We start from the raw sequence: 11,525 nt of genomic DNA, 5'->3' as shown, positions 1-11,525 counted from the left end.
AAAGCACATTCCAAGGCCAGCAGTGATTGTTTTTTACACTAATTAGTAATTACAAAAAAGCACATTCCAAGGCCAGCAGTGACTATTTTTTACACTAATTGATAATTACAAAAGGCCAACAGTGGTCTTCACAAAAAAAAAAAAACCAAAAAGGCCCACATGTTCCCACTAGCTTTACTCCCAATGCTGGCATGCGTACCCACTAACTTCATTCATTTCTTGCCTTTACTCTTTCCTCTTTCCACCCACTGGATTCATTTTTGGTGGCCTTTGTGCAGCAAGCTGTCCTCTAGTCCTCACACCACCAGTGCTCCCACTTGCATGTGAAGGCTACAAAATAAAAAATAGATCCACTTGTTAAAAAATATCCCAAGCTACACAACCATCCAGGACTAAGTTACCTGTGAAGAACTTGGTAAGGTATCCCAGGTCTCCCTAGGTGTGTGAAACTCTGTTTGTGAGGAAGAGAACCATCCTGCTCTCTTGTGAGATGGCCTAGGTTGATTTCCTTGCTGTGAGGATGAAGGCTGAGTGGCAGACATCATGTTGTAGGTCTGGGTAGGCTGCTGGGATGGTGGCTGAGGTGCAGATCTAGGTGCAGGCACCCCTTCCCTTGCCTGCAACAAAACCCAGTTTCAATACAGTGTGTATTGTAAGTTTAAAAACCCAGTTTTTTTATTTTTTTGTAGGTCTGTAAGTTCAATACAGTGTCTATTCAATACAGTGTTTTTTGCCATTTACTTACAGCTTTTTCTCTTTGAAGTCTCTGTCTCCTCTGCCATGGTGTCTCCCCAGTGATGCCAGCCTTGCACCCTCTTGAGTTATGCCCTTCCTTTTTGCATTTCCCACATCTTACAGGTCTGTTCTGTCTACTTGCTTTGTAAGGGTTCCTAGGCTCATCAGAAGCCCTCTTTCTTTGCTTGGGTGGTCTGCCTGGTGGTTTGTATATGTGAGGTGCTAAGGGAGCAGGCTGTCCAGTCTCAGCCCATTCTGACTGGCCAGGCATGGGAGGAAGTACCTCCTTATATATCTCCATGTAAGTTTCTTTGAAGTAGCATGGGTGGGTATAGTCTTCTGGTGTCTCAATGTTTGTATAAATGGCTGTTATGGCATGTTTGCAGGGAATGCCATTTAAATCCCAAGACCTACAGCTACATGTCTTCTTCACCAAATCAACTACATGCCTCTCATACTGACTGCCTACCTCATAAAGGAAACTACCAGCTGAGGTAGTACTAAATGCCTTACTTTCAACCTTCAATTTCTCCAACCTATCTTGTATGCTTGGACACAACTTTCCAGCATACTACTGTATCCCTTCCCTTTTTGTGTAAAGTCTAGTCATAAGTCTAACCCTAATCCACTCCAACATTGCCAAGATAGGCTTGTCCCTAGACTTCAATATCATTGCATTAAAAGACTCACTCAAATTATTTACCAAACAATCTGTTAAGGCCCTAGGAGTGAAGTGTGACCTTGTCCACTATGTAGGTGCAATGTTTGCAAGATACTCATATGCCTTTTCATCCAAATCCCTTATGTACTGCATGCATCTCTCAAACTCCCTTACTGTTGTGGCAGCAGCACACCTCCACAATGCATCCTTCAGCTCCAATCCCTTGTGATCAACTTTGAAATTGTTGTAGATGTGTTTCACACAGTATCTATGCTCCACGGTAGGGAATAGTGTCTCTATTGCAGGTATAAGCCCCTGTAAATAAGCAAGCAAACAAACAAACAAAACAAGTTAGTTCAGCAAACAAAGTCAACTATTCAAGTGTAACTGAACAAAACAAAACAAAACTTGCATACCTTTTGCCTATCAGAAATGAAGACCAACTGAAGCTCCTCTGGCCTCCCTATATCATCAGCAAAAATTTCCAAAAACCATATCCAAGACTCCCTGATTTCTTGTTCCACAACAGCCATGGCTACTGGAAAAATGTTGTCATTTGCATCCTTGGCAGTGGCAGATAAGATTTGCCTACCAAATCTGTGCTTTATGTGACAACCATCTAAACCTATAAATGGCCTGCATCCACCTAAAAATCCTACCTTCTGAGCTTTGAACCTAACATACATCCTCTTAAATTTTGGCTGGAAGTCTCCTCAGCCATTTCTGTCTGCAATATAACCCTACTCCCCTTGTCTACAGTGGTTATCATTTGTGCATAGTCCCTAAGGACACCATATTGCAATTGCTCATCTCCATTTATCAAATCCTTTGCCTTTCTCTTTGACCTATACACTTGGTTTACACTTAGGTTAACAGATAAATTTTGCATCACATGGTTGTGTACACCACTCACCTCCCAATTTGGATTTTTGCTAAAATCCTCAATGAACCTCTTAGCAACATAAGCTGATGTTGCTTGGCTGTTTTTGAAAGACTTGGGACAAGTACAGTCATCAGTCAAGGTCTTAATTTGAAATGTTAGCTCTCCACTTATTTGAGATGCATAACATCTCCACCCACACCCATTCTTGCAGTGAACTGATATCTTGGTCTTCTCATTAAGCTTGAATTTGATGTCAATAGGTTTTTTGATTGCATACTCCCTCAAAGCAGCTCTGAACACCTTTGCATTAGGGAACTTCATCTCCTTCTTCAGTACAACATTTCTCATGTCACTCTTAGCATTAAACTCTACTTGCTTTGGTACCTGCTCATCATCAGACCCATCCATGCTTACCAGGTCATCCTCAAGGGCTGGCTCAGCCCACTCAGGGTCTGTGTGGGGTGCATTGCTTGATTCTGGGTTTGTGTTGGGAGCAGAACCTTGTGGAGCTGAGTTTTGAGCAGCAAATACATCATCACCAAAGCCATCCCCCTCTAGGCCTTCATTTAGCCAATCATCATCATCATCATCATCATCTCCTTCAACATTCTGTTCTTCATCTCTTGCATCAATGTCAACATCCTCAACATCTTCTTCATCATCACTCTCATCATCATTCTCATCATCTTTATCATCATCACTATCCAATTCTATTTCAACCCTTGCTGCATCACCACTTACATCACCACCTGCATGACCACCTACACCATCTGCCACTCCCCCTGCATCACCACCTACACCACCTGCCACTCCCTCTGCCACTCCCCCTGCATCACCACCTACGCCACCATCTGCCACTCCCCCTGCATCAGGATACTCAACTGCCAATGGCTCCACATCTATGTCAGTATAGATTATGATTTTTTCAGCATACCATGCCTTATAAAGGTTAGTCATGTTTACGACATCTGTATCTGTTTCTATGTCTCTTAAATCATGCTGTAGATCACCATCAGGAATTAAATACTTATATCTACTGTGTTCCTTAGGAGCACCAACTAGATGGCATAAATCCCGAATTTCAAAGTAACTCAACTTGTCAGGGTCAATCTCTGTCAGTAAACGTACAGACCCACCCACATATTGTATGGTTGGCTCCTCTACAAAACATCCCCCAACATGAATTTCAAGGTCAAATGTGACATCATCCATCTGCAATTAAAATAAGTATTTTGTTTACACACACTGACATGCAGAAAGTGAGAAGAAGCCAAAAAAGACAACAAGCCAACAAATTGACAACAACACACGGACAAAGGACCACATAAAGCACATGCAAAACCAGACTCCCAACAAATTCATAGGGACCACACTACCCACACTTCACAAACAAGTGCAATCATTGATAAATAAACTTGATTCCTTCAGGTATATGCATTATAGAAACAACAATAGCAAAATGCATATCCTAAGCGATTCTACACATAAATAGCAAAATGCTAATTTAACATACAAAAAAAATTTTACTGTGCAGATGAACAGCAAAACCTAACTACGTGGGTGGGTCACCATAAAAAAATGACATCAAGAACCCAAATGCAGATGAAAAAACATCACACATACCTTGCCCAGGTTCGATGATGCAAAACAAGTGCTTTCTCCCTCTCCACACGCTCCAAACCGCGAAGAACAAGCCTGATTGCACCTTGGGTGTCTCTCTCGAAAAGTGTTTGAGTTTTGGGGGTTTTGATTCGCGTTATGTTCTGTTTTGGGGTTAAAATGTGTTTTTGTAACGGCAGAGACCGAGGTGGGTTACGGAGAGTGACGGAAACAGACCTCAGGTGGGTTAAGTGATACTTTCAAACCACGGGTAGGCAAAGTGATTTTCGCCCAAACCACAGGTGGATTATGTGTAATTATCCCTTTAATTTTTCATTTCTAATATGGAATTAGAGCCAAAATATCCAAGGCTTTGATTTCTTCTCCTATCACTTCAATCATCAAAATCTTCAATTATGAAAACCTAGTTGCATTTTTGAAAATCCACAACACTTGCTGCACCTTACACAATGGTCAAGGGACACTTGCTCTCCATCAAAGCTTAACTTTACACTGTCAAGGTTAGATATGAAGTCTAGAATTAGATCATTGCTTAAAAGAGTCTTGCGTTGTCCGTTTTCCATCAAATTTGGTCATCAATGATCCTTTGTAAGGTGTCTTTGAGGCATCTTTGCAGGTATATATTCCAAACTCAAGACATCATCAAGCCTCTACCTTAAATTTAAGAGGGAGTGTTAAAAATATTGAGTTTATATTTATTTGTGTTCACCCAAAAAACCCAAAGTTTATTGTATGCCCAACTAAGGTTAGCCTACTCCCTATCTACACCCTACTTAGGGTTCACTATAATACACAAATTTCAGCATAGTAAATACGTAATTGCTAAAGGCTTTTCTCTCATGGACATAGGATGTCAAGCTGAACCACATAATCCTTGCATTCTCATTCTTTTCTCCATCTTGCTTCCACTTCTCTACAATCTCTACATCAATCTCTTATTTTCCTATTCTAACACTTGTTAAGAGGCCTATGGTTTGGTTGGTACTGTCTAATTCTCTAATAGAGAAGATGAGTTTATATACCCTTTTCTCACTTGTAAGGAAAAAAAAAAATTAATACTATTTATTTTCTCCCTACATAAATGGTTTCTCAAAAACCAAAAAAATAAAAAACAAAACAAAACAAAAAATGGAACATGGAACAAGAAGAGGCAATATAGAAGCAATGTTGTGTGGGTTCTAGTTAATTTAAAATGTAAAATCTCTTATTGCCTAATATGAGAGTTGGTTTTGAATTCCGCCTATGCTAAAATCATTTGGTATTTTAACATGATGATAAGTAACAATTATTATTGAATAAACATCATATATTCAAATCTTTTGCTTTCTTTTTTTTATGGAAAAAAAAGAAAAAGAAAGTATTTGCTGGATCTTGGGAGACGTATTTGATAGTCTTGGGCTTACAAGCCCAAATCAATACTGGCAAATTAAATACTAGTGCCTTACGTGGCCCACAAATCTCTATGGGCCAGGCCGGGCCAGTCTTTGATCCAGAAATTTCAAAATCTGGAACTTTCATAGGATAATGATATTGAATAATATTTGAGACATGAATTATTATTATTATTTTTTGTTTGGAAACAGAGACACGGTTATTGAAAAGATCGGATAAAGTTCAAATTGTGCACCTACTGAAGATTGTAGAACCCTCATCTCATCTATATTGTTCCAAATCATGGTAAATCACAATTATAATAATTGGAAAGAAGAGCCAAGAAAGTTCAAGACCCACCCTAAAGTCTCCTTTATATAAGACGTACTCCCTAAACTCCTCACACCAAACCAAGACTTCACTTCTTAGCCACAATATATTGCAATCAACCTAGCCTTTTTTTTAAAATTATTTTAGCATATATGGCACTCATTTCCCAAGTATTTGGTAATGAAATTTTTGACCCTTTCCTTTCTATGATCAACAAGTGTCCTGTGCTTAATACCCCTACAGATTGGAAGGAGATCCTAGAAGCTCATGTGTTCATAGCTGATCTTCCAGGGCTCAACAAAGAGGAAGTGAATGTAGAAGTAGTTGATGATGGGAGTGTGCTCCAAATAAGTGGTGAAAGGAAGGAGGAAAAAGCTGATGAAAATGTTAAGTGGCATACAGGAGAACGTTTCCGTGGCAAGTTTCTTCGAAGGTTTAGGTTACCAGAAAATACCAAGACAGATGAAGTTAAGGCCTCCATGGAAAATGGTGTGCTTACTGTCACTGTGCCAAAACAGGAGCGCAAGAAACCCGAAAGGAGGGTGATCGAGATTGAAGAAAAGTAGAGGATGGGGAAGGAAAGAAATTCAGCGAGAGTTAATATGAAAATAAAGTTGTGTTATGTTCCATAAAAGTGTGATTTGTGTGTGCTTTATTACCCTTGTCATGTATATTATTCTCTTGAGCTGTACTAATTAATTCACTCATAAATAAAATTTGTTGATTTCGAGTCAAGTCACAATATATATATATTTTTTAATTTTAATAAATTGGATGCTTCTTTTTTTAAGAGAACTAATAATGATTGTATATCTATCAAGTTTTGTTTGATTAAATAATGGATATTATATTGAAAAAAATTAATTAACGTAATGTAATAAATTTCTCTCACACTAACAAAATATAAAATAATAAATACCTGCATACATGTGTAAGTTTAACATGTTGAACAAGATGATGTAGACTTGAATGGCAAACTCTAAACACAACTCAATTATTAAAATTTACAAATTTTGCTTGCCCATTTTTTTTGGAGTTCGCTAATATAAACATTTTTTTCTTTGCATTATCCTCTCATTTATCAATTACTGGTCAAGTTAAATTATGGAAACCAAAGTTATAATTTTCACCCTCGTTTTCTTCAAGCACAAATATACCATTTTCAAAGAACATTGATAAAAAGACAAAGCTCTCAAAGATTTTGTTTGGAGTTTCGCTGATATAACAATTTTTTTATTTGCATTATATCCTCTCTTTTCTAATTACAGGTCAATTTAAATTATTAAATTATGGAAACCAAATCACCATCGATCTCTTTGTTAAAGAGAAAATATAATGGTTGTTGTATAATGGTCCAAGAGAGCTAATTTAGTGTAAGCTCGTTTAGGACTAGCATTAGACTTTGTAGCTCCTATATATACTCTACTAGGGTTCTTTATATAATGTTTTTAATCATATATATCAAAGATGTAGTTGTTTAAGACTTTACACTGAAGGTAAATAATCAAATCAAACTACGTAACTCTTGTGTCCCCTTTTTTTTGATCTCGTTGCTTTCACTTTCACATCTATTATGTATTTCCTTCAATTTATTTTAACACTCTTGAAGCGCAAATATATATCATTTTCAAAGAACAATGATAAAAAAGACAAAAAGCTCCCAAAGATTCATATGTTTCTTATCACTCTTCGATGATTAAATGTCATTCACACCTATACCAGCACCATATAAACATAATCAATAACTTCTTTTTATTTAGTTATGTAATATGTTTTGTGCATGCTTCTTTAATAAGGAAATTTCCAAGGCTTCCAATTAGCCAAAATTGGGGTGACTTTGCTTCTTCATCTTTTTGTTTTGGGGTTAAGTTGTTGCACTTCATCCTTTTTTTTTTTTGCCGCATGGGCAAATAGATACAAAATTTTCATGTGGTTTGTATCCTTCCAAATGGTCGACTGAAAAAAACTTGTTAAAAAAATTTAACTGGATTGAAAGCCTTCAATCCATCCATATATAATTTCAGTTTCTAATCCAATTCAAAGAATCAAAGCTGGCATCATATACATAAATATAATGTTAAAGTTTAGTTATTGGACTTTGTTTTTCTTTAGCTATTTAGGCAGCCCAAGAATGGAAGCCCAAAACCATGCCCACACTAAATGCGAATAATTTTGCCCGTGGATTTCTCGCATAGAGAAATCATAGTTCCCCATAATTGTAGTTCTATCTAGGCTTCATCATAAAGACCGGTCTTGCACTAGGCTTTGTTAGACTAAAGTTCGTTTGGATAGAACTTTGTTGAGGTTTGAAAAGGATCATAGTGAAATGAGCCCAAAAAGAATAAGTCAAGCCCAAAAGAAAAATTCAAGCTAAGCCCAAAGTAGTAGATACAGGAAACCCATGAGGAAATAAAAGAAAGGCCCAGAGGATCCTGAAGCCCAGAAAAAGAAGCATCCAAAAAAAGAGGACCACGGCAAGGGATAAGAAGCAAGGATCCTCAGGAACCATCAATAGGCGCGAATCCCTTCAGGCACAAAGAAAAAGGAAGACTGGGACAGCTTGATAGAAAAAGACAGAAGAAGAAAACAAGAAACAAAAGCAAAAAGAACGCGAGCGACCTCTCATGGCACAGACAGAAAAGGCCTCGGGGAACCAGGACAGGGAAGAAGAATGATAACAAACGACTTTCAAAATGGCAGAACAGGATTCCGCCCAAATAGGAAAGAAAAGGGAAAAGTGAAAGACGCCAGAAATGGGGATGCCGAGAAGGGCATACCTCAGCACGTCCCAGAGAAGATGGCCAACCAGGAACTTTCAAAAGAATCAGAGCTGAAAGAAGGAAAGAATTAGAAAAAAGGGAAAAGGGACTTACCGAGACGATGGGAACAGGACATGCTCTGTTTGCAAAAGAGCAAAACAGGGGAACCAACGGTTCCCCGGGAAGACCAAAAAACTCCATTATAAAAGGAGGGGATGGGTTGTGAAAAAAAAAAACAGCGAAAAAGGAGAGAAACACCAAAAAGAAGAAAGTCTCTAGAAAAAAACTATCAAAAAATCTGTGCAGAAGAGAAAATACTAAGGGAAAAACAAATATTGCTTCCCGGTATCCTGTAAAAGCCACTATTGCACATGCTTGGATTCAACGAGAATCAAACTTTGCAAGTTTTGAAGGCTGAAATAGTCATTCAAGACTGCAATTTTTGAGCTTGATTGAACCTTGTATCACATCCTAGTGAGCTTTCTGTAATCAAACAGATAATGTATTAATGAAACATTGCTTCATATTTTCCAGGATCCTCACAGCATTAATTTTTATATCGCTTTGCTAATCCTGTTTCTTTCCTTCTGAATTTACCTTGTTAATTTTTGGCACTCTTCGATATCCTTGCTTGTCATTTTTTTTATATTGTCAGGAGCATCCTCTGTATCCCACTTGATTCTTAAACAGCTCGTTAGTTGCGGTGAGTCAAGGCCCAGTTCACCAAATCCTCCTTTTCATTTAGGCCCGGGATCCTTGGGCATGAGTGTCACGAAAAAGGCACTCTCACATTTTGGCGACTCCACTGGGGACTAGGCAAAGAAGAAGGAAGAAGCAATCCCTTCACAGAGTATGCCTCCAAGACAAAGAAACGGCAAAGGAACTAATGTGCCACCTACAGCCTCTGAGCCCGTAGGAGAAAACGAGATAGCTTCCAGGCAAGGAGGCGGGATACCCTTGGTAGAACAGGAGGTTGTGTCAGAACAAAGACACGTAAGGCAAGAACCAGACCTCATGGCCAGAATGACAGCAATGTTGAAGGATCTGGAGCAAGAAGTTTGTCTTCTCAAAGAGGGCAGGACACAGGAAATCAGAGACAATGTTCCCCTTACTGGCCACCAAGATGGGACGCAGCCAGAAGGAGGGTCAGCAGTGGGAGGAAGAGCCAACCCTCAGTACTTAACACTGGCAGATGTCAATGCCCTCCTAGAGCAAGAAAGAGAGAAACTCTCAGGGATCCCCAAGCAATTCTCTCGGGAGCCCCCGTTTCCTCCAGAACTGCTTGGAAAACCATACCCTAAGGGGTATGAACCCCCAAAGTTTCATCCTTTCGATGGAAGAAATGGAAGTGCCGTGGAACATGTGAGTAGGTTTGTCCACACTATGGGCCCCTATGTAGGAGGCAGAGAATTATGTCTAAAGGAGTTTGCCAAGTCCTTAGTGGATAGGGCATACACTTGGTACACCACGCTGAGACCCGGGTCCATCAAAACCTGGGATGAGATGATGGAAAAATTCTACGCCAAATATTACCCTGGTGAAGACAAGATCACTTTCCAGAATTTGCAAATGGTGAGGCAGAGACCTGGAGAGGATCCCGTCCAATTCATTAAAAGATTTGAAGATGTGTCCCTAGACTGCTATGGGGACCATGAAGAAAAGGAGCTCGTGGAAACCTGTATAGCCAACATGCTTTTTGATTACAGACTCAACCTTGAAAATCTATGTATCACGCAGTTTGCTGACTTGCTACAGAGAACCAGAAGGACAGCGCAAACCATGAGGACAAAAAGGCTGCCCGCGTCCCAAGCTATGACAGCATCAGTAGGAGAGAAAAGGAAGAGACCAGATGGGAAGGTGTTCGAGGAACCACCAGTGATCCCATGTACAGCTGAGGAGTTAAGCCATGTCCTAGACAAATGGATTGGAGATGGGGTTGTTAGGACATTCACTGTGTCCAGGCCACCAACTGAAGAAGAAAGGAAGAATCCTTTATTTTGCAGAATCCATAATTATGTCAAGCACTCCACCAAGGATTGCTGGACCCTTCGCAGACTCTTCCACAAAAAGTTGAGAGAAGGAACCCTGGAGCTCACTCAGAAGGAGCCAGAAGTGCAGAGGAATCCCTTGCCTAACCACAAAGGAAAGGGGGTGGTAGCAGTAGTAATACATGGGAACCCGGCAGAAGTAGGAGAATCTGAAGGATCCTTCCACCCGAGCACAGTCAGGACCCTCCAAAAGAATCCTAAGTTCAACTCACTATTCAATCAATTAGGATTCGGACCAGAAGCAAGAAGAGTGGCCACAGAGTCTCTCATAAGCATAGCAGCAAATTCAGGAATGGAATGATTTACAACAGAGTCACATGCTAGTCGAGCTTTCCTAGAGACAACCAATGCAATAACCTTCACTGATGAAGACATAGAGGTTGAGCACCCAGATCACCGTAGGCCCCTTTATCTAATGGCCACCATAAACGGCGTTCAAGTCAGAAGAGCACTGGTGGACACGGGGGCATCACTCAATCTCATAGCCTTGAGTACCCTGGAAGCTGTGGGCTTAGTTGACAGAAGGATCTTAGGGGGCTCCTATGGAAATAACAGGATTTGGAGGATCGGTGGAATCAACAGAAGGATACGTGCAGCTAGCCTTAAGGGTAGGGCCAATAGTAGCCCTGAGAAGGTTTCATGTGATTAATGCAGAAGTTTCTTATCATGCGTTGCTAGGACGCTCGTGGCTTCATAAACATCGCCTTATTCCATCCATGTTCCATCAATGCATTAAAGGAAGACTGAATGGGAGGCCCATAAGGATCCCTGCCAACCATAATCCTTTCAGCCAGGGAGAGGTGAACTTTGCAGAAACGATGTTTTATGATGAATTGGAGCCAGATGTTGAGAACCCAACCCCGGGGACCCTAGGGGCACCTATCCTAGAAGAAGAAGAAGGAAGGAGAGGCACCCGTGACCTGAGGAACCTTCTGGAAAGAAAAAGACAAAAAAGGGAGCCTAGCTCTTCAGGATCCCGAGAATGTGTGGTGATGCGGGAACCTGGGGGAAGGCTAATCTATCGTTTGTAAAGGTGCGCGGGACCCGAATGCATTGTGCAGGAAGGTCCCGGACCACCAAGCTGCATGATGGCCCAAGAAGAAATTCTAGAAGAACCA

At 40.2% G+C, this 11,525-nt stretch overlaps 2 protein-coding genes across 3 annotated transcripts; one reads left to right on the top strand and one right to left on the bottom strand.

Moving 5' to 3' along the window:
- Positions 1-230: 230 nt before the first annotated feature.
- Positions 231-1,925, bottom strand: LOC115973725 (vacuolar protein sorting-associated protein 27-like). 2 transcript variants are annotated; one of them, XM_031093986.1, is made up of 3 exons: positions 1,813-1,925; positions 746-1,711; positions 231-617 (listed from the first exon to the last, which is right to left on the bottom strand). In XM_031093986.1, exons 2-3 carry the CDS (start codon positions 1,034-1,036, stop codon positions 393-395), a joined length of 516 nt encoding a protein of 171 aa, XP_030949846.1. In that variant the 5' UTR covers positions 1,037-1,711; positions 1,813-1,925; the 3' UTR covers positions 231-392. The 2 variants fall into 2 exon arrangements, with proteins under 2 accessions (XP_030949846.1, XP_030949842.1); XM_031093982.1 differs by lacking the exon at positions 1,813-1,925 and having other exon boundaries at positions 746-1,776.
- A 3,706-nt stretch (positions 1,926-5,631) lies between these two features.
- LOC115974253 (class I heat shock protein-like) lies at positions 5,632-6,327 on the top strand. The gene has a single exon (XM_031094515.1). It carries the CDS (start codon positions 5,753-5,755, stop codon positions 6,164-6,166), a length of 414 nt encoding a protein of 137 aa, XP_030950375.1. The 5' UTR covers positions 5,632-5,752; the 3' UTR covers positions 6,167-6,327.
- The last annotated feature ends 5,198 nt before the right edge of the window (positions 6,328-11,525 follow it).

This window comes from Quercus lobata, chromosome 2, assembly GCF_001633185.2.
Source record: "Quercus lobata isolate SW786 chromosome 2, ValleyOak3.0 Primary Assembly, whole genome shotgun sequence".
Classification (NCBI taxonomy): domain Eukaryota; kingdom Viridiplantae; phylum Streptophyta; class Magnoliopsida; order Fagales; family Fagaceae; genus Quercus; species Quercus lobata.
Note: the sequence above shows the minus strand (reverse complement) of the source record. Positions and strands in the feature narration are given on the sequence as shown.